At 39.2% G+C, this 27,954-nt stretch overlaps 1 protein-coding gene across 1 annotated transcript; it reads left to right on the top strand.

The window, feature by feature from the left end:
• Positions 1–22: 22 nt before the first annotated feature.
• HUB2 (histone mono-ubiquitination 2) lies at positions 23–27,164 on the top strand. The gene is made up of 19 exons (XM_010259265.3): positions 23–432; positions 13,530–13,691; positions 13,806–13,893; positions 14,019–14,249; positions 14,396–14,563; positions 14,734–14,930; positions 15,080–15,163; positions 15,266–15,385; positions 15,469–15,655; positions 15,752–15,912; positions 16,932–17,003; positions 17,164–17,240; positions 18,575–18,769; positions 22,978–23,050; positions 23,185–23,271; positions 23,559–23,696; positions 23,769–23,971; positions 25,229–25,391; positions 26,833–27,164. The coding sequence occupies exons 1-19, from the start codon at positions 328–330 to the stop codon at positions 26,962–26,964; spliced, it is 2,643 nt and encodes an 880-aa protein (XP_010257567.1). The 5' UTR covers positions 23–327; the 3' UTR covers positions 26,965–27,164.
• Positions 27,165–27,954: the final 790 nt, after the last annotated feature.

The following is a 27,954-nucleotide window of genomic DNA, read 5'->3' as shown; positions in this document are numbered from 1 at the left end:
GGTTAATCCGAGCTCTAAAATCATTGCATCGTCAAATCGCCGAACACTAATTGACGTCATGGTCTGAAAATTTAACGACTGGGATTTGATTGCTGGGTAATTAGTACAGCACCGGTTGTCTGGTTTTTTTACTCTCGGATGTTTCCGAAGGGCTTTCCAAGTCCAGAGTTCCGATTCCGAAACCCCCGGCACCTCCCCTTCCATACTGTGGATCCCAAACAGTAACGAAGAAGAGAGCTGCAAATTAGGGTTTTGTCGAGTAACATCAACGTATGGCAGAGCTTATGGATTCCCGTGTTTGATGGTGGCGTTGGTTGCAGTGGTGTAATGGATAACTCAGACGCCGAGGAGCCCGAGAAGAAGAGACGTCATCTTAACTCCGTATCGTCTGCAATGGCAAGGAGTTCTCCTAATTCGCCCGACAACAGACCTGTAAGTTTTGTTCTTTTTACTGACTCTCTTTGTTTGCTACCTTTGTTTGCTACCTTTGTCGAAGCATAAACTCAATATTACCTACGTTCAGTATTTGATCACCTTTCCGAGTGAAAGTTCGTATCGTGTGATCTCTTCATCGTCTATTTTCGGAGACTTCTTCCTTTCGTCTCTGTTTCACCTTTTGGTTCATTTTTCGGTGAAAATGTGGTATTAAAATAAGTGTGCGTGGTTCTCTAGTGAGAAAGTTCCCAAGTCTAAAAACGTGGCTGTAAATTTGGGGGAAGGACGTAGAAGCATACAATTGTATTATCAAAACTTAGGGATTTGTACATTGAGAAGTGAAGTAAAGATAAGGGATACTACGGCATTCGACTAAATATGTTACAGTTTCTGAAACCCTAAATTGGAACAGATATATCTTACTCTTAATTGCTGATGTTGATTCTTTATTTATTTTCCAAAGGAAGTTCTAAATTATGGTATTATGGGTTAGTTTATGGAATTCATATTTTTTTATCCTGATAGGGCTTCTAAAGTTTACCTTGGGTTTTATTTAGGGAGGGAGGAAGGGAGATGAAAATAGGTGATTTTATTTATTTATTATTTATCTGGGGGCATTTCATTGGGATGAAGGGGGAGGGGAGATTAATCTTCTCTATGCTTTTTATATGTTTTGGTGTATTCTTTATACTAATATTTGAATTTAAATGTTTGCTCCTTGTTTAATGGTGTCTATCCTGCTAGAATGTATAATTTGATAAATAATAAAAATTTTATTAAAGGAGAGAATAATTGCAAAGGCCCATTGAGAGGCCCGAGGTGCAAACGTCCAAGAGGCTTAAGTAAGATTATGACTGTTAACAGATGTTATTTTATATATGTATAGTATCGTAGGGGTACTATTTGTACTTTTCCTTTTCTTTATGTTTAGTTGTTGTCGCCCTAGTATAAATATAACATACTGCGCCGCTTGCAGTATCTCTTTGGACTCTCAGTCCTCTTGTCTCTCCTCTCCTCTTTCCCTTTCTCTCTTCTTCCTGTACAACATGGTATCAGAGCAGGACGTCCAGGTCTGAAGGGTGAAGTCGAGCAGTCTGTCTTTTCCTCTTCCAGCATGTAAAAGACTTTGTTTCGAGGGTGACAAACTTTCAGAAGTTATCATCTGTTGTTCGGATGCCCTGATGTTCGACTGAAACTTTCAGAAGTTATCATCTGCTGTTCAGCTGCCTTGATGTTCGACTGAAGTACCTTTTGTTTACTCTCTTCTCCTTTCTAGGTCTGCCGATTGGATGTGAGGTGAGCTGCACCTCTTTCTTTTCCTTTTTTTTGTGGGGTCGTTTGATCCCTATGAAACCGTAGGTCGTAAGGACCTTGTTTATGTGCTGCAACAACAACTTTTTGGTGGACTGAAGGTCTGGAAGTTGAAACCGTAGGTCGTAAGGACCTTGTTTATGTGATGCAATAGCAGATTTTTGGTGGACTGAAGGTCTAGAAGTGGCTGGTACCTTCTGTAACAACTTTTTTTTAAGGCTGTGTTCCTCTTTTGGGTGTTGTTTTTGAATCTGAAATCATGAGTGGTGAAGATTCTGCTACATCCGGAGTTCCTCCACGCTGAATGGAATAAGTGGGGGTGTGGACCTATCTTTTCCCATGGTTGTTGTCCCTCTTGATGGTTTAAATTATTTAGAGTGGTCAAGATGGATCAAACTGTACATCACTGCAAGGGGGAAGATAGGTTATATTAATGGGAGAATAAAAGAATCACATTCTGGGAGTGCTGAGTATGATAGATGGAATCGGGAAAACAGCATGGTTATGTCTTGGCTTTTAGTCTCTATGCAACCTCAAATAAGGAGGAACTTCATGTGGGCTGAAACGGCAAATGAGATCTAGGAACAAGCAAAATCAACATATTCGGAACTGTAACACTATGCAAAAATCTACCAACTACAGGCAGAATCGTCTACTTGTAAACAGGGGGAGAGGTGTTTATCTGTATATTACTCTGACTTGACTTCTATCTGGAAGGAGTTGGATCATTATCAGAGTGTGGAATGGAAGTGTGATGAAGATGCAAAACTGTACAAAAAACTCGTCTCCCAACAAAGAGTGTTTGCTTTCTTACATGGTTTGAACCCTACATATGAGTCTATCAGGGTCCAGATCCTCGGTTCTAAGGATCTTCCATCAATCCAGGAAGTTTATGCTCTTGTACAATCTGAAGAAAGTAGAAGGAATCTGATGAACAGTCCTGGTGGAGATGCAGTTGTGTTGGCTGCGAAAGGGAATGTTACTACTAGTGGAGGAAATTCTTCTAGGAAAGGAGAACTTCAGAAAAAAATGGATGACAAAGATAAATTGTGGTGTACTCGTTGCCAGAAGCCCCGACACATCCGAGATACATGCTGGGATCTCCATGGAAAGCCGAAATGGGCTCAGGATCTGAATAAGAAGCAAAGTTCAGATGTGAATAAAAGGTTAGGACAGCAAGGTACAAAGAAACACACTATGGCCAACATGGCTACTCGAGAGAATTAGCCCCCCATCCATACTGTGACTCAGACACATTCATCTAGATCTGACCCAAGGGAGGATATTATGAATTCATTTCGTGACCATTTAGAACTCTATGATAGAGCAATTCGTCAGATGGATGCTCCTCCCTCAACCTCATTTGCGTCTACATCAGGTAACTCTGCCACAACTTTCCATGCTGCTTCTCATACCCTTGACTCTCCATGGATCATTGATTTTGGAGCGTCAAAACACATGATTGGTACGTCTTCTTACTTTCAAACCTATCACCTTCTTTCTGGAAGAGACAAGATGAGACTAGCTGATGGATCATATGCTTCCATAGCTGGTCAAGGAACCGTCTCTCTTCCCCTTGGCCTTACCCTCTCTGATGTTTTACATGTTCCAAAATTTCCCATTAATTTGTTCTCTGTTAGTAGTGTTACTAATTCCTTAAACTGCTCAGTGACCTTTTTTCCTTCTTATTGTGTGATCCGGGATCTGACCTTGGGGAGGACGACTGGTAGAGGACGTATGGTTGATGGACTTTATATGCTGGAGAATAAGGCTGGTGTTCATGTTACAGAGTCTAAGAGTTAGTCCTGTAAGAGTCAAGTTTATTTATGGCATTGTCGCCTTGGTCATTTATCTTTTGAGTATTTGAAAGTGGTGTTTCCAGATCTGTTTAAGTCAGTGTCCCTTTCAGATTTATCTTGTCAAACGTGTCAATTGAGTAAACATTGTAGAACTCATTTTCTTCCAAAAAATAGTAAATCTGAATTTCCTTTTCACATTGTTCATTCTGATGTGTGGGGCTCTGTTATTTTACCATTTGAGAGTGGTTGCAAGTATTTTATCACCATCATTGATGATTATTCTAGATATACTTGGGTATATCCTGTTTGCCGAACTGAACCTGTCAAGTGAGCAGAGAAGAAGAAGAGGAAGAAGAAGAGGAAGAGAAGAGGAGAAAGGAAGAAATGTTCGAATGGGCATTGTTCATCAGCCGGCCTTGTCCACTTATATAATAATAGTACACAAAGTTACATAAAAGGACCAAGATGCCCCTGATTAGTGATGGGACACCCAGTCAAATAAGACACTAAATAAAAATAGGCCCAGTAACTAAGGCCCATTAACTAAAGACTTAATACCCAATCCAGACAAGAGGATGACAAAATATCAGCCGAACCAACACTCCCTCTCAAGTTAAGCATGGATGTCAATCATGTTTAGCTTGCCAAGTAAGTCCAAGAATTTCACTGTGGTTAGCCCTTTAGTTAAGACATCTGCAATCTGCATCTCTGAGGGAGTGTAAGGAATGCAAAGTTCTCCTGAGACTATTCTTTCTCTGACAAAGTGATGGCAGCCTTGTTGTCGTAGTACAACTTGAGAGGACACTCAATCTTCACTCCTCGTTCACCAAGAAGAATCTTAAGCCACAACAGTTCCGCAACACCATGAGCTATAGCCCGATGTTCAACCTCTGCGCTAGACCTGGCAACCACATTCTGTTTTTTACTTCTCCATGTAACTAAATTTCCTCCAACAAAGGTGCAATATCCTGAAGTCGACTTTCTACCACCCACAGAACCAGCCCAATCTGCATCAGTATATCCTTCAACTTCAATTTTTTTATTTTTTCTGAATAGAATCCCTTTCCCAGGGCAAGACTTCAAATATCTGAGAATCCTTTCTACAGCTTTCATGTGAGGAATTTTTGGATTGTGCATGAACTGACTGACAACATGAACAACATAAGCAATGTCAGGACGAGTGAGGGACAAGTAAGTTAACTTCCACACTAGCTTTTGGTATCTTTCCTTATCAGGGTAGTCCTCTCCTACCGACTCCTGTAGACCATGGTTTGGTTCTATTGGAGTATCTGCTGGCCTACACCCCAACATTCCTGTCTCTTGTAGAAGGTCAAGGATGTATTTCCGTTGACATATATAGATGCCCTCTTTGGATCTAACAACTTCAATCCCTAGAAAGTATCTCATTTGACCCCGGTCTTTGATTTCAAATTCAGCAGTTAGGACCTCCTTCAGCCTTTTAATCTCTTCCTTATCATCCCCAGTAATTACCATATCATCTACATAGACGATAAGAGCTATAAGTTCCCCATTTCTCTTCCTTATGAATAGGGTATGATCTGCCCCGCTTTGAGTATAACCACCTTTCTTCATGGCTCCACATAGCTTCTCAAACCAAGCTCGAGGGGACTGTTTAAGGCCATATAGTGCTTTTCTCAGTCTACACACTTTCCTGCCAAATTCATAACCTGGTGGAGGATTCATGAATACCTCCTCATGTAAATACCATTTAAAAAGGCATTCTTCACATCCAGCTGATGAAGCTCCCACGAGAAATTTGTAGTTAATGATAGTAGAACTCTGATGGTGTTGAGTTTTGCTACCGGAGCAAATGTTTCTTTGTAGTCAATTCCTTCCTTTTGAGTAAATCCCTTTGCTACGGGTCTAGCCTTGTATCTTTCAATGGACCCATCCTCCCTATGCTTCACAGTGAACACCCACTTGCATCCAATAGTGCCTTTTCCTTTTGGTTAGATCTACTAATTCCCAAGTCCCTGCTTTGATTAAGGCCTTCATTTCTTCATTCATAGCCTCTTTCCACTTTGGGTTAGACACTGCCTCTGAGTACCTAGTAGGAACATGCACAGAAGAGAGAGCAGACACAAAAGAACAATAACGAGGGGACAAATGTGAGTAAGACACAAAATCAGCAATGGGGTGTCTGATAGTACAAGAACAGGTAGACTTACGAAGGGCAATCGAAAGATCCAAGTCAGAGGAGTTGATAGGATTACCTTGAGTTATTGAGACAGGTTGATCCGAGTCCAATTGGTTGCTGTCATGAGTTGGAGGACTCTTCTTCCTTCTATTGTAGGTGATTCTGATATTTTTTTGCTGCCTGATGGAGTCTTTAGTAGCATTTGCAACATCACTAGTAGTAGCTAGGCCAATGCGAGCCTCACTAGATTCACCTGGGATACTACAACTAGGAGGATCAAGAAGAGAGGATGGAAGATCCGAGGCAGAGAGGGGCACAAAGAAGGAGGGAATAGAAGGATCAACAGGAGGGGCCTCTTCCATCCCACTAGTCTCCCCCTGAAGAGGATCCGGGGAAGATGGAAAGTAGGATTGAGACTCAAAGAACACCACATCTTTTGTGACATATTTTTTCTTGTTGACTTGGATCGTAACACTTGTATCCCTTCTGAGTAGGAGAGTACCCCAAGAAAATTCCCTTCGTAGCTCGAGGATCTGATTTGGTCTTCTTCGGATCCTTGACATGTATGAAACATACACACCCAAAGACCCTCGGTGGAAGAGAAAAAATAGGAAGGTGAGGGCAAAGAACAGAAAATGGAGTCTTCATCCCCAAGACCTTAGATGGCATTCGGTTTATCAGATATGATGCAGTAAGGATTGCTTGAGACCAATAGGCTTTTGGAACCTTGTGTTGAAATAGTAAAGCTCGTGCAGTCTCCAATAAGTGTCTATTCTTGCGCTCAGCAACCCCATTCTATTGGGGAGTACTAGCACAAGATGACTGATGGATCATTCCCGCATCCTCCATAAACAAGTTTAAGGACCTTTCGAAATATTCAGCAACATTATCTGGCCTGAATTGCTTGATTTTCTTGCCAAATTGTGTTTCAATCATTTTGCAAAATGCCATGGTTACCTGCGACACCTCATCTCGTGTCTTTAATAAGTAGATCCATGTGCATCGAGAATAGTGATCAATAAAATTGATAAAGTATCGATAGCCATCAATAGAAACAATGGGAGAAGGACCCCAAACATCAGAGTGGACTAAGTCAAAAGGTGCTTGAATTTCATTACTAGAAGTTGAATACACAGTTCTACACTGTTTTGATAATTGATAGACTTCGCAGACTAACTTTTGACTTGAAACACCTTGGAACAATTCCGGAAACAACATTTCCAATGACGAAAATTGTAAATGACCTAGCCTAGCATGCCACAGGTGTAGCTTAGTTAATGACTTCACATTAGATTGACCACTAGTAGTAGATGTTTGTAGGGCCGAACTGATGTCTGCATCAAGGTAGTAGAGGCCTCCACGCTCATGACCGCTCCCAATCGTTCTCTTCGTCAAACTGTCCTGAAAAACACAATGAGTAGGAAAAAAGGTTATGCTATAGTTCAAGTTCTTGGTAAGTTTTGAAACAGATAAAAGGTTTGAAGAGATATTGGGAACATGCAAGACAGATTTGAGTGAGAGGTCCTTGCTTAGGTCAACCACATTAGATTGACCACTAGTAGTAGATGTTTGTAGGGCCGAACTGATGTCTGCATCAAGGTAGTAGAGGCCTCCACGCTCATGATCGCTCCCAATCGTTCTCTTCGTCAAACTGTCCTGAAAAACACAATGAGTAGGAAAAAAGGTTATGCTATAGTTCAAGTTCTTGGTAAGTTTTGAAACAGATAAAAGGTTTGAAGAGAGATTGGGAACATGCAAGACAGATTTGAGTGAGAGGTCCTTGCTTAGGTCAACCACTCCTTTCCCAGATATGGTAGAGAGGGAACCATTAGCAACCTTCATCTTGTCTTGGCCAGACATTAAATGATAGGAAGAAAATAAAGAAGACGTGAGTCATGTGGTCAGTCGCACCAGAATCAATAATCCAGGAGGCTGGATCAATGGAACTAGTTGCACTAAAGGCGAAGACAATACCTGATCTGGCAAGGGAGGTGGAAGCAAGGGAATTTGTCCTTAGGCGGGCCAGTGCCTGGCTAAGTACCTCTACCTCATCAGTTGTGAAATCCATAGACCCATGTCCTTGGGAACTAGTAGTATGTCCCATGGAAGAGGAAGCAACTGTGGATGAGTGTTTGAAACCTCCATCACTATGACTTGCTGCCAGGTTCCCACTTGCAGATTTGCCCTTCGGGTGCTTCTTATCTTTCCTCAATGCAGCTGGTTTTAGATGAGGATAGAGAACCCAACATGTCTCTTTCACATGCTTTTCTCCCCCACAGTGAGTACATTTCAGGTGTCTCTTGTCAGAGAACTTGTTCCCCCTTTGATTTGTAGAAATTAGGGCCGAATGTTCTATAGACTGTTCAGCTAGTTTAGTCTGAGCATCAACTTGCATCTCTTTTCTTCTCACCTCTTCATTTCTCACAAGGTAGTAGACATGATGTAAGTCGGGCATCTCATCTCTTCCCAAAATTTGGGACCTTATGTTCTCATATATTGGATCTAGGCCAGCCAAAAATTTGAATGCTCTACCCTCTTCAACTTGTTTGTCATGTTTCTCCTTGTCTCTGGCATTCTCCTAGTCAATGATGAGGTGGTGATCCAGCTCTTCCCATAGTCCTTCTAATGTAGCAAAGTATGTTGCAACACTCATATCTCCTTGCCTCAGGGCAGCAATATCTTGATTCAGTCTATAGATTCGGACATTATTTTTTTTCTGCCCATAGGTCTTAGACACCTTTTCCCATATCTTGGCAGCTGTGGAGAAGTGTTGAACGGTCCTAGCTACCCTTGGAGTCATTGAAGCAAGTAGCCAGGACATGACTGTAGCATTCTCTCTTCTCCAAATAGCATATTCAGCACTCCCTATTTCGGGTTCTTTCTTCTGCCCGTCCAAGTAGCCGGTAAGATCCCGGGATGTGATAAAGAGCATGGCTGAAACAGATCATTCCCTAAAGTTGTATTCGTCTAGCAACACATTTGTTATCTGTAGGTTGTGCAGATTTGGGTTCTCCAGATTAGGAGACCTCCCACTAGCCCTAACATCTCTAGAAAACACTTCCCCGAATATGGAAGACACCTTCTCCGACATGCAAGAGTACCAAAAACTGTCACACAAGTTGCATGAAACCACTTCAGACTTACGGAGCTTGCAGCACTGTAAACTCAGACCGGAGGGTCCGTATCAGGACTGAAATACCAAGTTCCACTCTGCTGTACTGCTCTAACTACTGCTGTTGCAAGCTGCCACCAAACTGCTGAAGCACCGAACTGAAACCCTTCTGCTGTGTTTAGCCACTGTTGCCACAACCTGGACCTTGCTGTTGTGGCTTCTACCACGCGCTAACCACTGCTATCGCAGGCTGAACCCTCACCCACGAACTGTTCTAGGACTGCTGAGATCAGTCCTCTCTTTCAGATCTGTTCTACACAGATCTCACTTAGCCGAATGGCTACAACTTGCTGTGTGTGTCTCTTAGGGCATCAGCTACTGGGACTAACTCCCCTTGGGCCCTACAACCAAGGGAAACCCTAGATATAGGTTCTGCTGGGTTCTACGACCAGACCTAGGGTTTCTTTGCAGTACCAAGATAGAGAGAAAGGTGAGAGAGAGAGAGAGGTGCGAGGCAGTTGCTATAACCAGGCGAGTTTTAGTGCTCTGATACCATGTTTGCCGAACTAAACCTGTCAAGTGAGCAGAGAAGAAGAAGAGGAAGAAGAAGAGGAAGAGAAGAGGAGAAAGGAAGAAATGTTCGAATGGGCTTCTATTTTGTGGGAATGCAGGGTATCACTTCGCTATATATGAGGGAACCCCTTCTTCAATTATAAATAGAAAGAGAGGTTTCTCCCATGTCGTGTAAAAATTCTCATTGGGAAGATAAGATAAATATTTGTTCTCTTATGAAGATGAAGAATTTTTTTTTCATATAATCTCATAGAAAAAAATTTCTATTACACTGTTCATCAGCCGACCCTGCCCACTTATATAATAACAGTACATAAAGTTACATAAAAGGACCAGGATGCCCCTAATTAGTGATGGGACACCCAGTCAAATAAGACACTAAATAAAAATAGGTCCAGTAACTAAGGCCCATTAACTAAAGACTTAATACCCAACCTAGACAAGAGGATAACAAAATATCAGCCGAACCAACAAGCGAACCAAGGAGGAAGTACAAAAAATTATCCAAGATTTTTAGCGGATGGTCTTCACTCAATTTCAAACTGAAATCCAAATTTTTCAGTCAGATAATGCAAAAGAGTATTTTCATAGTAATCTCACGGAATTCTTTGCTTCGCGTGGTTCACTTCACCGTAGCTCTTGTGCCCGAACACCACAACAAAATGGTGTTGCTGAACGAAAGAACCGCCATCTCCTTGAAGTGGCCCGGGGTTTATTACTCCATATGAATGTCCCCAAACGTTTTTGGCTTGAGGCTGTCCTTTTTGTTCTACCTACCTCATTAACCGTATGTCCTCTTGTTGGTTAGAGTGCAAAGCCCCACATCAGCTTCTCTTCCCTAAGGCCCCCCTTCTTCCCATTCCTCCTCACGTATTTGGTTGTCGGTGTTTGTCCAAAATCTGTCTCCCACTCGTGGGAAATTGGATTCTCGTGCTATTCCTTGCATATTCCTGGGGTACTCCTTCACTCAAAAGGGATACCGTTGTTTTGATCATGTTTCTCGGAAATTCTATGTTTTCATGGATGTCTATTTGAGAATGAGCCTTTTTTCCCTGTTTCTCCTCAGGGGGAGTGTGGGAATGAGGAGAAACTAGTTCAGCTCCCTCCTCTTTCTGATCCTCCACCTTTTCGTGTCTTCTTCCGTCATCGCAAAGGCCAACCAAATTCAAGAGCTGTGGAGAATCTAGAAGTTGTACCTCCAGTGCCATCAAACTCCTCGGGGGCGGATCATACTCACTCAGGTACTTTGGTTCCCAATGATGTCCCTGACCCCATTACAATTGATACCTCTATTGCTAATGACCTTGACCTTCCTATTGCTCACAGGAAAGGTGTTAGATCGTGCACCACTAAACACCCCATTTCCCACTTTGTTTCCTATGAGAACATTTCTCCCTCTTTTCGTGCATTTCTTACTTCCATTGACAGTGTCCCTATCCCTAAGAATGTGGCAGAAGCTCTTTCAGTACCTGAATGGACAGATGCTATGAAGGAAGAAATTATTGCCCTTCATAAAAATGGCACATGGAAACTTGTAGATCTTTCTAAGGGAAAGGATCCAGTTGGATGTAAATGGGTGTTCACAGTCAAACATAGGGTTGATGGCACGGTGGAGAGGTATAAAGCTCGTTTAGTGGCAAAGGGGTTTACTCAGGTGTACGGAGTTGATTATGCAGAGACCTTTGCTCCTGTTGCCAAGATGAACTCCATTAGAGTTCTATTCTCTCTTGCTGCTAACCTTGATTGGGATCTACATTAGCTTGATATCAAGAATGCATTCTTGAATGGTGACCTTGAAGAGGAAGTTTACATGATACAACCCCCTGGTTTTCAGGCTCAAGGCAATGAACAAAAGGTGTGCAAGTTGAAGAAGTCTTTATATGGCCTGAAACAATCACCAAGAGCCTGGTTCAGTAGATTCCATGTTGCGGTTCAGCAGAAAGGATACAAGCAATGTCAATCTGATCTCACACTGTTTGTGAAAAGAGGAGAAGGTAAAATTGTTGCTTTGATAGTATATGTCGATGATATAATTGTCACTGGTGATTGGAAGGATGAAATCCAGAGGTTGAAGAGCTTTCTTGCCACACAGTTTGAAGTAAAGGATCTAGGGCCTCCAAGATACTTCATTGGAATTGAAGTTGCCCACTCAAAAAGGGGTATCTTCATTTCTCAAATGAAGTATGTCCTAGATTTACTCCAACCATAAATTAGGTGACAACCAAGGTAAACCTATCAAGGATGTGAAACAGTTTCAGGGACTTGTAGGGAGATTGTTATATCTTTCTATGACTCGCTCAGACATTGCTTATGTTGTTGGTGTCCTTGGCCAGTTTATGCATGCACCTATGCCCACTCATCTTGAAGCAGCAGAAAGAATCCTCCGATATCTTAAAAGGTTTCCAGGTGCTGGCTTGTTGTTTCAAAGACACAAGCATTTGAAAGTTGAAGTGTATACTGATGCAGATTGGGCTGGATCTCAAAATGACAGAAAATCTACTAGTGGCTACTGCACCTTCATAGGAGGAAACCTTGTTACCTGGAGAAGTAAAAAGAAAAGTGTGGTGGCTAGATCCAGTGCTGAAGTTGAATATCGAGCAATGGCTCATGGAGTGGCTGAAAGTATGTGGATAAAGAATCTGTTGAGTGAGTTGGGTTTTCCAGTGGACAGGCCTATGACCCTATTCTGTGATAACAAAGCAGCCATAAACATTGCTGCTAACCCAGTGCTACTCGATAGAACAAAGCACATCGAAGTCGACAAGCATTTTATCAGAGAGAAAGTCATCATAGGCGAAGTGTGTACTCCCTATGTCAGCTCTGAGGACCAACTTGTAGACATCTTCACAAAAGGACTACACCACTCAAGACATCATGATCTATGTGACAACTTGGGCATGATTGATATCTATGCTCCAACTTGAGGGGGAGTGTTAACAGATGCTATTTTATATATGTATAGTACCGCAGGGGTACTATTGTACTTTTCCTTTTCTTTATGTTTAGTTGTTGTCGCCCTAGTATAAATATAACATACTGCGCCGCCTGCAGTATCTCTTTGGACTCTCAGTCCTCTTGTTTCTCCTCTCCTCTCTCCCTTTCTCTCTTCTTCTTGTACAACAATGACTAAGCCCAATACAAATGATCCCTGTAAACGCCTTGTTTGGCTAAACCATCTGCTAATCCATTGGCTGATCTTCTTTCCCACTGTACTCTAAAGATCATATTTCTAGTCAATCATTTAAAGTGTACTCTAAAGATCATATTTCTAGTCAATCATTTAAACCTTTTCAGATCATCTCTGTAAGCCCACATTACTATTTCTGGGGTTTGGGATTGGGTTCAGGTTGACCCAATCACCCAACCCAAGTTGCATAATGAAGATGTTGTTTCAATAAGTATGTTTTGATAATTAAGCACCACCACTCTAAAAAAGGTACAATTTTATTGTGGTTAGGAGCGGTAAACTCTGTGTGTAACTAGGTTGTTTGGCTAAAGCATCTGCTAGTCCATTAGCCAATCTTCTTTCCCACTGTATTCTAAAGGTCATATTTCTAGTCAATCATTTAAACCTTTTCAGATCATCTCTGTAAGCCCAGATTACTATTTCTGGGGGATGGGATTGGGTTCAGGTTGACCCAACCCAAGTTGCATAATGAAGACGCTGTTTCAATATGTTTTGATAATTAAGCACCACCACCCTAAAAAAGGTGCAATTTTATTTTGGTTAGGAGTGGTAAACTCCGTGTGTAACCAGGTTGTTTGGCTAAATAATCTGCTAATCAATCCATTGGCCGATCTTCTTTCCCACTGTACTCTAAAGGTCATATTTCTAGTCAATCATTTAAACCTTTTCAGATCATCTCTTTAAGCCCAGATTACTATTTCTGGGGGTGGGATTGGGTTCGGGTTGACCCAACCCAAGTTGCATAATAAAGATGTTGTTTCAATAAGTATGTTTTGATGATTAAACACCACCACCCTAAAAAAGGTACGATTTTATTGTGCTTAGGAGTGGTAAACTGTGTGTAACCAGGTTGGGCTCCCCCCCTTCCACCTCCAAATATTGTGCAGACCTTGTTGATATTTCATTACTTGGTTAAAGAGGAAGACCATGTTATAGCCTAATATTTATTTGCAGGTTGATGCAGCAGTTCTCCAATACCAGAATCAAAAGCTTGTTCAGCAATTGGATGCCCAGAAACATGAATTGCATGTTTTGGAGGGCAAGTTCAAGGAACTAAAAGACAAACAAGCGTCATATGATGACACTTTGGCTACAGTCAACAAACTCTGGAATCAGGTCAATATTGGAATATTGCATTTATGCACACTCTCCACATTTTATATCTTTTCCATCTTTTACAAATTTTCTTCCATGTTGGATTTTCATTTTTACTTGTTATTGCAATTGTAGTTGGTTGATGATTTAATCCTGCTTGGAGTACGAGCTGGTGGGAATGAGAATGGTTTACAAGCTCTGGATCATGCAGGCTTTTCTGGAGGTTGTATGCTGATCTTTGTAATGCATTTTAAATTGTTATCTGTCCATCAAAATTATCAGAGTTGAGCATGTAGTTCATTTCAAGCAAATAATATTAATTGACTGTCAGTGCTTTTGTTTTCCTAGGTTCAATTCCATCATGTCCATGGGAGGAGATGTTTCTTTGTAGACTTCTAGAAGCAGGTCCAGTGGAAACGAATGGAACTAATGATATTATCAAATATGTAGAAGAAGCACTTGCTTTACGCCATTCATCTACACTAAGTTTGATGAAATGCTTAGAGGACACTATTGATTCTCAGAGAGCTAAAACCAATACCATAGCATCAACCTTACATGGAAACCTATCATCAGAAGGTCAGAGGGGATCTTGATATGAGAATCTCTCTTTTAGTTTGTCTTCATTTGCTTCCTTAATTTGGCCATGTATTGCTGAGTACAAGTGTTATAATTGTGTGATAATTTTATTTTGCTGATTCTTATTTGTTACTTGGTTCTCTCAGATGCCATCATACAACTGCATAAGATTGATGATTTGATGAAAGAGGAGGCTAACAATCTAAGAAAGGTGATTGACATTCTTCACTTGAAACACAGAGAATATGCAGATGAGATTCAAAATCATATTCACAGCCATACATCGGACCAATCTGAAATAAAACGCCTTGCAGGTCTTGAGAAACATTTCTTTTTAACTTATTTTGGATACATGTATTTTCTGTATGGATGTTTATGATCAAGGCATCCATGCAGATAGGTAGGCAAAATCAGGTTACTAGGTGGGAGATGATCTATCCTGGTTGTCCATTCAATGTGGTTTGCTTTTCCTTTATGTTAAAAGGTGAGCTGGAGGAAAGTATGGCAGAACTTGAGGAAAGTAGGAGGAGATTAGTGAACCTAAAGATGCAAAAGGGTGGGGCATCTGCAATGCATGTTTCAGTTTCGAATGCAGTAAATGGGAGCATGTCGCCAGAAAAGCCTGCAGCAGATAGAAATTTGGGGTTGCGAGAACTGAAGGATTCCATTGATGAGGCAAAGGTATTTTACTCCTATTAGGAAGCTTGCCTAGGAGGAAACTGGCATGTGAATAGATTATTGTTCTTGCTTGACCTCCAAAGATGAAGTTTTGCTTCATTTTCATTCAGATATGCTTCTGATTGATTGTCATTATTATTTATTACACACAGATACTGGCTGCTAGCCGTCTTTCTGAGCTTCAAGAAGCACAGGAAGATAATCAAATCCTGTCAAAACAATTGCTAACTCTTCAGGTTGGTTTTGTACTCTTGTCTCAAAGTTTCTTCAAAAGGTGATTTGTTTTATTGGAATCTCTTTACTGATATCTGTTACCCTAATGGGTTGTATTTGTATAGAATGAACTGAAGGATGACAGATTCCTAATCTCATCTAAACCATACACTTTATTAAGCGATCAACTCCAACATTGGAATGCTGAACTGGAGCGGTATAAAGGATTGACAGAATCCCTGCAGGTAAAGATATTATCTGGTTGCATATGCTCTGATTGCTGTTTCTCTTCACAAAAAAATTGTGACTTTTAAATGTTTTACTTCAGGCAGACAGGACTTATATCTTGCGGAGGGAGAAGGAACTGACTGCAAAAGCTGAGTCAGCAGATGCTGCAAGGAATGCTATCAACACTGCTGAGAGTCGGATACAAGAACTAGAGCTTCAACTTCAGAAATGTATAATTGAAAGAAATGACCTTGAAATTAAACTAGAAGAGGCTGAGCAAGATTCAGGTTAGTGGGAACATCTTACATGGAAATGCTGTCATGCAATATTTTTGCAGTTTTCTACTCTATTTGGGATCTGGTGTCTAATGGTAGCTACTTCAGGGAGGAAGGACATCAAAGCAGAGTTCCGTGTAATGGCTTCAGCTTTGACCAAGGAAATGGGAATGATGGAAAGCCAGTTGAATCGGTCTAAGGAGACAGCACGTGAGGCTATCTCCTTACGTGAAGAAGCTCATTCCCTCAAAGCTTTATTAAGCAAAAAGGTTTTGATTATCCCTATGTTATTACGCAAATTCCATTCTTTAATTGAATTCTCAGTGGTCTATAATTGTTGGTGATGGTTGTGCAAAATAAAAATAAAAAGAAAAAATAGCCGGTAAATCAACAGGTGGGATTCTCTAAGAATCAATACCTAGAGGAACTGTTAGGAATCGACACCTAATAGCTTTTTGAAGGAATCAACACCATCCAGAAAGTCCTTTTTATTGCTAACCAATCAGATTTATTCAATATGGAAAAAAGTAATAATCTAAATATTATCAATGCCGGCCACCCCTTGATTGAAATTTTAGGTTGGCCCCTGCTATCTAACCCCAAGCTTTCCTACATATATATATATATATATATGTGTGTGTGTGTGCTTCTAAGAGAATTCCCTAAACAGTTGATTTCTAAACACCCCTTGTTTGGCCATACTATTGCCAGATTATTAGCTGATCTTTGAGTCCCAAGTAAATCTTATACCCATCTGTTTAGGGCTTTAGGCATCCACCTTGCTTCCCTTAAGAGATGTCAATGAATCCATAGACCTAGGTTGTCATTTAAGAACCATGCCACCTACTTTAGATCCCATCCACAATTACATTGTTGTAATTTAAGAGAATAGTCCAATCTGAGACTGTGTGTGAAGACTAGAAGTCCTGTTCCAAGGGAATCACCATTGCCTACTAGAAAAAGGTTATTATGTGTCCATTATGGAATACACCTCCAATTCCTGAATCCCCTGGGTTGCTGAGACTGCATCCATCAAAGTTGCATTTGATGTAGTCTGGTGGACGAGTCCTATCAAGTTCAGACTGGCTTGGACCTTGAAATAATCCACCATTTCAGTTTGCTGGGATTGGGCTGAGCCCCTTTGGCTTAACAGGCCTTGCCTTGTCCAAACTGATTGTAACTTAGTTGGGTTGCTTGGTTGTCATCAGACTGATCCAACCCAAATATATACTTCTCTCAACCAAATAATTTGTTCTCTGATGTTTTTTTTTCCTGTGGTTTACTGCAGAAAAGCGAACTCAAGGGCCTTTCTGATAGATGTGCTGAACAGATTGCAGAGATCAAATCTCTTAAAGCGCTGGTATGTTCACGTGCCTGTGCTGCATTTGTTTCTTTCTCATGGGATGTTTCTCTCTTAAATCCTAAAATAGGACTAACTTTTGAGTGTTCTGATGGCTGTTTCTGAGAGCACTATCTAAATCAACTAATGTCTGCTAACATAATAAGGTAAAATACTGCAGATTGAGAAATTGCAGAAGGAAAAACAGGAACTGCAAATCTTCTTGGACATGCATGGACAGGGTTGTTTTGACAATAGGTAATGTTTAACAGGATGTTGGCTCAGGTCATATGTGTCCATGAACTTTTTGTTCTTTAATCTTTCTAGAATTTTATGGATCAAAGCTGCTCATGAATTAACGTTGCTATTGGTCTTGTCAAGTTCAGCAGTCAATTGGAAGGTGCACATTTGCCTATGGTTAAAGGTTGAACCATGAAAGTTTAAGAGAAGAAATATATTTGATTTGTCTTGTGTTTTTCATGAATTTTATGAAATGCTGGAGAGATACTAAATGTGTCTGCAACTCCAGGTCAGTCATAATTCTCTTCCTTGAAGTATCAATCCCCAAAATAACTGACTTCTGGTTAAACATTGTTTTGTGAGCCCATCAGCCAAGAAATTGACTGATTTCAGGGTCCATCTATAAACCCACTTCTATTTCTTGTAAGCCACCTACAATAACATTTGAGTCTCTGTCCACTACAAGATTTCTGTATTAAGGTTCACAGCTAATCTAATCCCTTAATAAGTCGCTAGAAGTTCAGCCCAAGTAGTCTCACCATGGTCTACAGGTCCTGAAAATAGGCCAACTATTCTGCCATTGGCATCTCTAAACATCCTCAATTCCAGATAAATCCAGATTTCCCAAACTTCGGCCATCAAAGTTTGATGGAATTGAGGGTTGGATGGGACCTAGGTATGCTACAAATGTTCCTTGTAGTAGAGGAGCTGGCTACTGTTTGCCAATTCCCCATGATGTCATTAAGCGAGAAGTCGAAAGGGGTGTTGTGCACACTTTGTATTTCATTCTTTACAAAATCTTCATAAATACTTTGAATGTCACTGGGAAAAAATTCCAGGTTAATGAAGATATATTTTCATAAATACTTTGATTGTCACTGATCTAGAAAGATATATTTTCTGATCATTAACACTGATAAAGAGACTTTATTAGTGAAGATAAAGGAATCTCAACTATCAAAAAAGGGATAGTAGGGGACAGTACAAACAGTAACATAGAGTACAAAGAACAGCACTAGCTTACCATGCGGTCCATGACCATAAAATAAGAGAAACAATCTAAGATGCGCTGCTGGATCCCAGGCCTGAAACCCCTTCCTGATGCACTATCATTAAAGTTCATTAAAGTTGTATCTCTATATTAAGTAAAACCTCACTGAAACTAGGAAAGGTTTACGTTGATGAGCATAGTGGATTTATATGTCTGAGTAGAAAACTGCACAGGTAAATTTTGGATCGATTTCTAAGAACTTTTTCATTACCAAGTGCTCCATTGCCAAAGATCCAGTTTTATTTAGAATCTTCGTAATCTTAACTCACATGTAAAATAAGCTTTGCCATCATCATTCCAGGGATGTGATGGAAATTAAAGAATCAGAACGTAGAGCTCTTCTGCAAGCTGAAGTTCTGAAAAATGCTCTAGAAGAACATAGCCTAGAATTGCGAGTGAAAGCTGCCAATGAAGCTGAGGCTGCTTGCCAACAAAGACTTAAAGCTGCTGAAGCTGAAATAGCTGATCTAAGGGCCAAACTGGATGCTTCTGAGAGGTCGGGTCTCTGTTTCTTTTGTTTGACATCTTAATGGAGGGTTTTTGATTCTTTCCATGTGTGGTGGAATTTCCTTTTTTATTTCTTCTCATGCTTTCTTTGAACTAGGTTTTACCCTAACTATTTGCTACTGGTTCCCATGTGTGTTGTCCTTTTCTCCTCTATATTTATTACTATTGCATCATCGTTGTTTAGATTACATCGTCATTTTTAGAAAGGAAGTACTCCAAGATTGCAGCTATAAAAATCATTTTTGATTAGGAAACAAGGATGGAGTTCACCACAGTTTAACATAAATGTTTTCTATGATAGCTTCCTTTCATTGTAACTTATGATCTCTTCTCACACACATTGTAGAATAGCTGCTCTGGTGTGACTTCTTTACCATCCAAGTTTAAAGTGTTGGTTGTCCAAATATGGGAAACATGTCGGAAATATTGTAAAAATCATAGACATGGTGGAAACATTGTAAAATATGCAAATATATGGAATGATATTTTATGAAATGATAGAAGAAGCATAGGCACACCTTTTTAAATTATTATCTTGTTCCAAATCATTAAATAAAGCTAAGAAACCAAGGTTATAGACAAAAGAATACATTGTGAGGTTATTATGTAAACCTTAAGATTCAAAACTACATGATGAGCTAAAGCAAAATGATTCTAATCTATTACACAAATAAAAACTATATTTAACTTCATGTTTGAAATGAATATCGAACTGGCTCAAAGTGGTAATCATGTACTTTAGGCAGGCAATAGCATTGCTACTCCACATATCTACAACATTTTTTTTTTTTTGAGAAAAGAGAACAGATTTCATTAATCAAGGGAGGGATGTACAAGGCCTTGTCAATGAAAAACAAAAAACAAATCCCACTATTAATTTGGCAACGAAAAACATATCTACAGTATTGTCAGCAACTTATTCTATATACTATCTCTTATACACCACATAGTGTTGGTAGTGTTTACTGGGAAATGTGTTGATTCCAATAAAATTTCATGTTGCTGCCCATGGAAATGGAAACATGTAGAAATATTAAGAAATTTATGGACGTTTTAAACCATGGTTACCATTTACCCTTCCTATTGGGAGAGAAGAAATAAGGGCTGAATATGTTTTTGATGTCTCCAGGAGGACTCTGCCTGCACCCGAATAAAGGAAGTACTCCCAAATGCTAATAGTTAAAGAATAGGAGATTAACTTGTGCAAAGCATTATAAGTGTTCCTCCAGGTGGTCACCCAAATATGCAAGAAACATAAAATTCAATAAAGTGAGGAAGGAAAAGAAAATAGTACTGATAAAATAAGAAGAAAGTAGTAGATCATTGACATGTTACAACGGTGCCTATTTAAAACATGTATTGAAGTTAAGGGACAACCTTTGGGACAGGGGCTCAATTGAAAAGTGAGAAAAGGAAAGAGATTTTATCATGCGCCTTGTGCTTGCACCATTATGATTAGCAGTTATGCATTGATGCCTCTTTTCCAAGTGGTATGCATGTGGTATATTAAAAAGGATATATTCTTGAGAACATTTTTGTATTCCAATTGGTAAATAAAATCTATTGATATGAAGGGGCATGGAATCCTATGTGCCAAGAGATGGCCACCTGAATAACAATGACTTACTCCACTGGGATCCGGGAGCTGTGAAAGCTTTCTCATTTTTTTCTTTAGTAAGGACCAACAAATTGTAAATTATGGTGTCCATAATGCTTTTCCACTTAGATCAGTACTTAAAGCAAGAGGCACAAAAAAAAGAAAGCATAAGGGCTGTCTAGTGCCCAAGGCACAAGGTGGAAGGTGCATATTTAAAAAAAAAATCCAAAAAATAAATAAAAACATACATATTCAAACTTGAATTTAAAAAGAAATTAAATGTCTTAAAATGCTTTTTAGCTCAAATCAAAGTACGTAAACTAAACATATAAACAAACTTAAAAGTGAAAATGAAAGAACTCAACAGTTCAAGCATGTGAACCTCTAAATGCGTTTCTCTATCTCCTTGTTGCATTACTTGAAGTAGCTAGTGTGATGACATGCATCTTTTAATCCTAATTCTAGGGGTTGGAACCGTTATATAATATTTCTTCTGGGCCCCTCGAGGCTAGTCCATACAAGTAAGGATGGCAATCTGTCAGGTTCAGTACAGGTTTGCCTCTACCCAAACCTGATCCTCCAGTGGCTGCACCCTAACCCACCCCGCCCTGACTTAGAAGGATGGAATTTCCAAACCTGCCCTGACCCTATATGGTTATTACCCAATGCCAACCCAATCTGATCTGTTGTTGAATAGTTTTGCATGATGTACGAGCCAAAGTGGAAGAGACATTTGAGCAAAAACAAGTGTAAGAAATATAAGAGTTTTTAATCATTTTCAATTTGAAGTTTTGAGAATGTATGTGGTGTGCCATCTAGACAACCAAAGATGTTAGGGTGTAGCTCTTTTTCCTTTTAATAATTTTTTTTCTTGATTCTTAAAAAAAAACAAGTGTAAGAATGGAAGTAAATATTATAAAACAAAGATCAGTCCACAAACAACAAGATGCATTCATAGTGACTAGTGAAATCAAATTTGTATTGATAATGAAGGGTGTCGGTACTTGGTGAAAAAGATGATTTCCCGTGTGTGTGTTCTTTTTTGTCGTAGTTGGGTCTTAGTTTAGGTGTTCTTTTGGGTTATGTATTGTTTATTTTCTTTGTTTCAGCTCTAGTGTCATGCTGCAGTGTTATTGGATGCTTTGTTTTCGAAGAGTGAAGACAAAGCAAGGAAGTGACCCCTAAAGAGTGAAGACACGGAAAAGCCTACTTTTGTTTTGGCAAGAAAGAAAAACAAAAGAGAAAATTTAGAAGGGAAAATCTTGGGAGTTGGATTAGATTACAGAAAATTAGAAGAAGGTAGGATTCTAGAAGGCTTACCGGACTAGAAAACTCATCCATCATCTCTTCTTGTCCAGATTCCAATCAGTCCTCTCCCTTCCCATGTTCAAAGTAAAAAAAAAAAAAGTAAATAAAAATAAAAATAAAAAACAACTAAATATGAAGAACAACAGCTTATTTAAGCAACTAGGGTTAATGGCTTATGGGGTTTTACAAGTATACTCTTTGGTATCATGACCTGCTGGCTTGGGCTGGAGGGACTTGATATTGACCCAAACCCAACTAGGGTTTCAAAGGGTTGAGGAATTGAAACCCAACCTTGACCTTATACCTGAGCAACCATGCCCCAAATCTGATCCTTTAGGGTCAGGTCATGTTGAGTATTGTCTAACCCAACCCATTGGCACCCTACATTACAAGCTCATGTGGGAGGCTTGAACTTTGAAGGCAGTGACATCTATCTGACTTTTTGGTCCATGCAAATAAGGGGGTTGATTTTATAATTTTTGTTTCAGTTCATTCTATTTTAGGGTTTGAGATGTCGTTTCTTTTAATGGGAACTTTGCTATCTGAGATCCTATATGCAAAACTAGGGCTTCATGTATGTATTCAAAAGGTCTTTGTTTTTCTATTTCTTTTAAAAGTTAATAGACCATTACTAGTGTACTAGTACCAATAAAAGGTAATTTAGAAGTTGGTGGACCATTACAAGTTGTGGAATATGTAAGAATGTGCAAAAATAATCAGAAAGCAAACTTCGATAGCACAAGCCTGTGCTGAGGTGAAAGGTGCACCATGGCCCTAGTTTGCTAGGTATGCATCTTTTGAAAGGAGCATGCACCTTTTGGAAAAGCCTGTGCCGGGTGCATGCATGTGTGCTTACACTTTTAATACACTGACTTGGACCAAAGGTGAATATCAACCACCTGGTGGATTTCAGTAGGAGATGGGAAAAATGCACTTCATTCCATATTGCTATGCTTTGTTGCTTTAAAAACTAGATAAAATGAAAAAAAAAAAATCTCAAGAATGAGACATGCATGGTGCTTCTATTTTTAAAGAGACATCCATTTAGTTTATGAAAGATATTGTATGGGATCCATGATAGCATTTTCTAGGTTCCAAGGGTCTCCTAAGTGTATAGTTATTTCCTATTAAATATGGTGGAAGTGGAACTGAAGAATGAGAGGTTAGATAGGATTAGCTAATAACCATCTTTTCTGAATTCTATCAAAATTTTTATTGATGGTTTATGAGTTCTTTACAAGCTGTGCTTAACTTTCATTGAACTACAAGGGGTGGTTATCATTCTCCTGCAGAGATATCCTGGAGCTTACAGAGGCAATAAAAATTAAAGATGGGGAAGCAGAAACATACATATCTGAAATTGAGGTGTAGTGATGATTCTTTAGCATATATTTCTGTTTGCTTGTGCAGTATTTCTGGATAGGCAGCAAATATTACTTTCTTTCCTTTAGTTTAATATATTGTATTTATTATTCTTATTTGTTCTTATATTTATGTAGACCATTGGTCAAGCATATGAAGATATGCAGACACAGAATCAACATTTGCTGCAGCAAGTCACTGATAGAGATGATTACAATATTAAGGTTTGTCTTGTAATATCATTCGTCACCAGTTGAGTCCCATTATTGAGAAGCTTCTTCCTTTTGTTTTAGTTTTCCTGCCCCCAGGTAGGGGGTTGGTTGTGAGTGAATGGGTATACGGGTCTGGCCACCATTACTGCAATGGTAAAATCATAAGAAAGGACCCTTTTTCTAATTATCAAAGAAAAAGAAAGGGTCTTCTTTTAAGTCCTATACCATTTTTTAGCCTAATGTACTTATTCATTTGATTCTTAGCTGGTATCCTAATTGTTGTGGGTTATATACTGCAGTTGGTGTCCGAGAGTGTGAAAACAAAACAAGCACAAAGCATTCTCCTTTCTGAGAAGCAAGCATTAACAAAGCAACTCCAACAAGTTAATGCATCACTAGAATCCTTGAAACTGAAAATTGCCCATGGCGAAGAGCAGGTTAAGCTTCTTAATCTGGAACCTACCATTCGATGTTTCTGCTTCTTCTAAACCATAGTTTTGGTCTTACAGATGAAAGTTTATATTGCTGAAGCTGGAAAGGCTTCTTTGGAAAACCGACACCTTGCTGTCAGCACAGAGATTGCAAAATGGGAATTAGCAGATGCTGAGAAAGAGTTGAAGTGGCTAAAGGCTGCTGTTGCCTCCTCTGATAAAGAATTTGAGCAGAACCAACGAAAGATGGTTGAAATTCAAAAGGAACTAGAGAGTGAAAGGTTGTTTTCTGTTTAAATATATGGATGGACCAAGTGCTGATGACCCAGTAAGCCTTTATATGGTTGCTTAGGTGTGGGGCTTCATATTCCCCTCTCCACCCTATGTTGGGCAAGTTTCAGACTTTCAATCCTGGCAGCCCTGGAATTTAGTAAAATATTATCTTTTTATTGGCATATAGCATTTTCAAACTGGAAATTTTAAAAGTTGAATAACTTATTTGATAGACAGTCTGGATTAGCCATGCCATCCCTCATAGTGGCAGAAATAGGTGGAGTCTTCTTTAAAAGAAGCCTGATTTACTTGATTTGGCCACATTTTTTTCCATACACATGAATGTATAGATGGTAAATTGGTATATTTATACAGTTATACTACTACTAGATAGATTTATCTACTGCATACAATTGGGAGGAACTTTTTTATGGATATGGTTATAGGAGCCTATATAGGGGTGATCATGGGCCTGGCCTGGCTTAGCACTTATGATACGGGGCACAGCCTGGGCCCTACCTGGCCCTACACAGGCTGGGATTCCAGGCCCACACACACATATACATATTCCAGGCTGGTCTGGGCCTGAGGTCTTGGACCCAGGCCCTAACCCAAAGATTTGTGGGCCAGGCTGGGATGGTCTTCCAGGCCAAGCTAGAAATGATCACCCCCCAAGTCTATACAGAAATTTAAGATTGGAGAGTCTAAGATGATAGATTCCTATACTTTGATCAGTACGTATTTCACTATGTTTGTCCACCCCTAAGACCACGTACCCATTTCTTTCCATTTTTTAATTGATTTTGATGAAAGAATTCCCTTAAACTATGTTTATGGTTCTCTTCTTTCTCTGTTATGTTTTCATCATGTAGGAAGTGAGAAACCACATAATGTAATAAACGTCTTTTTTTTAAGCTGATAAACAAGCAAATGTTTATGTGGTGGTGTATTTTATCAAATGTATATTTTTTAATTAATTTTTGTTTTACAAAAAAACGTTTATTTAGTATGAAAGCTAATAGCAGCATTCATTTGATCATGACATGTGGTGGGACCTATTACCATTTTATAATGGGCATGTCTAGTAGCTGAAGTGAACACCAGAATTTTGGTGTTCAGATAGCCAAGCAAAAGAATTGAAGAAAGTCAGATGTTAAAAGCTATATCCTAAATTAGTTGTGTATGAACAGTTGCATAATTTTGTTGTCAATTCTAAGCTGAATCTTTTTTTCTCAACTAAAGGTACTTTGATCTTTTCTGAACAGATCGGAGAAGAAAAGGCTTGAGGAGGAGCTCACAGAACTGAAGGATAAGGTTGTTAAGTTGAGTTCAGAAAGTGGGGAGGCTGCTATTCAGAAACTGCAGGATGAGATCAAGGAGTGCAAGGCAATCCTCAAGTGTGGTGTATGTTTTGACCGGCCCAAGGAGGTAATATTTATTGGCTTTAATGTTTGATTTGCAATGTCATATTCTGAAGCTTTTTCTTTGATTGTAAAACTTCTTGGTCATTAAGGCCATGGTTCTGAAAGGTGGCTGAGGCAAGACAAGAGGTGCTTGCCTCAAGGCAAGGTGGTCAATTTTGTTTCAAGGGTATTGCTTCAGGAGTGATCCAAGAAGCATATACCTCAGTTTCGGGGAGGTGTATGCTTAGTTGCCTTTCCACCTCTTGCGTTAATTGTCAAATAAAGTCAAAATCTGGTCAATTCTTTCAACTTTATTTGACTACTTATTTATAATGCATCTCATATGCATGATTCTCCATGGGCATTCATTTCTTCTCATGACCCATTTACTTTCCTCCAAGCTACAACTTTAACTGATAACTTCTTATTTGTGGTACATCACATGTGCATTTAACTCCATGCACATTTCTGCTCATCTCAAAGAAATGAATGCCCATGGAGAATCATGCATATGAGATGCATTATAAATAAGTAGTCAAATAAAGTTGAAAGAATTGACCATGGGCATTTAACTGATGACTTCTTATTTGTGGTACCTCACATGTGCATTTAACTCCATGCACATTTCTGCTCATTAGTACTCTGGTCAACCTACGCACCATCAAAAGGAAAACAAGAACCAATTTTTCTAGGGGAAAGAAACCGCCACATTTCCCACTATCCAATTATGTAGAATGAATACTACATGCTGCTATTATGTTTAAAGCTAGTATTTTTCCCATATTAATATCTGTGCTATGACCCACTTAATGATGTATCCTGACCTAAATTTGGGCATGTAGTAAATTATAAAATTGGAGATCATGTAGCCCAAACTTGTAAATGATAAAATGAAGGAAAATAATCTATTTCAAGATAAAATTGGGTTAACTTTAACCATGTTATATTAATCTAGAAAGTAAATGAAACATTAATTAAAAAAATAAATTGTATTAGAACACATATCTTGTAAGGAAAAAATAAATAAATATATGTATTAAGCATACATTTATGGTTTATGAAACTCATCAATAATTTTTTATTTTTTTGAGCCTTACACCTAGAAAAACCTCGAGGCATACGAGTATACCTCATTTCTAAAGGCCCAAATTACTTTGACACTCCTCTTTTGGCCTTTTAAACCTTGTATGTGGGAAGCGTATCTCCATTCATGCATACATGGTATGCATGTACGCATGCATATACTCATTTGTTGATACATTCATCTCAGATTTTCTATCATGCATCTTTCATCGTTCAGGATGTGGAAGTTTGTGTTTGGAGAGCATTGCTAGTATCATAGGTACTAAGTGACAGACAGCCTGTGAAGCCAGGGTGGTCTTTGGAATTAGCAAATGATTTATGAAACTGTTTCCTGGTTTTCTATTATGAATGCTGATAGGATTGAGTTATATTTATTTTGTCAGGTCGTAATTACAAAGTGTTACCACCTGTTCTGCAATCCATGCATCCAAAGGAACCTAGAGATACGCCACAGAAAGTGTCCTGGATGTGGAACTGCATTTGGGCAGAACGATGTTCGGTTTGTGAATATATGATTTCCCTCTTTTAATTTTTTGTATGCTTTTCTGTTTCAACCCCTTTCTCCCTTATTTTTCTTTTTCCATTATCTATGTAAATTTCAAATTCCAATTTTGAAGCTATAGTTGTATCTTTTTTTCTTTTTCTTTTTAAAGCTTAGCCATAGTTGTATCTGACAAAACCTTTGAGGTTTTCAATGTATTTGACTTTTTAATAATGTTTTCTTGATGATAGTCATTATCTTTTTGCTGCTTTATAAGCATGAATGGATCTTCCAAGTATCTTGATGACTAGAAGCTGTGAAACCAATGCACCATAAATCATTAGTGAACTTGACTTTGCCGTAAAACATGTAATCTGTCTTGCCCCATCACCATGAAAGTGATCAATACTATCAATTCTTATTGATCGCTCTGATTCAGAGCACTGTTTATCTGCAGCAACGGCAGTGTTCAGGCCCTGTTGCATAACCCCTCCTGGAACAAGTTTCTATACATTTCAAAACTTTTTGAATGCTGGCAAAGTAGCAATATTATCCGCATAGGCCACTAGCCTTCCAAGTATAAATCATAATACGAGAAAAACCATTCATGGATTCTCTTCTGTAGTGTTGCTTCTTCTGGTGGGGTGATATCGGCATTCTGCAGATTTATTAGTAGAAGCCGGATTTCGTCCTCACAACACTTAGCCGTGCATTGGGAACACCTTCCTGCCAATGAAAACATACTTGTTGTGAGGATGGTGCGGGGGCAAATGTATAGTCCAATTTAAGAGCATATATATGTATAATTAAAAAAAGATTATTTTATATAAACTTTAATTCATTTGTTAGTATTGATCAGTTGTATTTTGGCTATTACACCTAAAAAATACATCTAAGTATTTAATTAGTGTTCGAAGTGCATTTGTATATAGTTTGTGAAATTTTTAACCGGCGATTGGTGAATGGTTTCCCATCTATGGTGCTTTTCTAGTAAACCAATGTGGGGGAATTGTATCAGTCTATC

Source organism: Nelumbo nucifera, chromosome 7, assembly GCF_055504915.1.
Source record: "Nelumbo nucifera cultivar China Antique chromosome 7, China Antique-T2T, whole genome shotgun sequence".
NCBI lineage: Eukaryota > Viridiplantae > Streptophyta > Magnoliopsida > Proteales > Nelumbonaceae > Nelumbo > Nelumbo nucifera.
Note: the sequence above shows the minus strand (reverse complement) of the source record. Positions and strands in the feature narration are given on the sequence as shown.

Coding starts and splice junctions, on each gene's coding strand:
- HUB2 (XM_010259265.3), top strand. CDS start 328: ATGGATAACTCAGACGCCGAGGAGCCCGAGAAGAAGAGACGTCATCTT. Junction 13,894..14,018: donor TCATGCAGGCTTTTCTGGAG/GTTGTATGCTGA, acceptor TTGTTTTCCTAG/GTTCAATTCCATCATGTCCA. Junction 23,051..23,184: donor CATACATATCTGAAATTGAG/GTGTAGTGATGA, acceptor ATATTTATGTAG/ACCATTGGTCAAGCATATGA.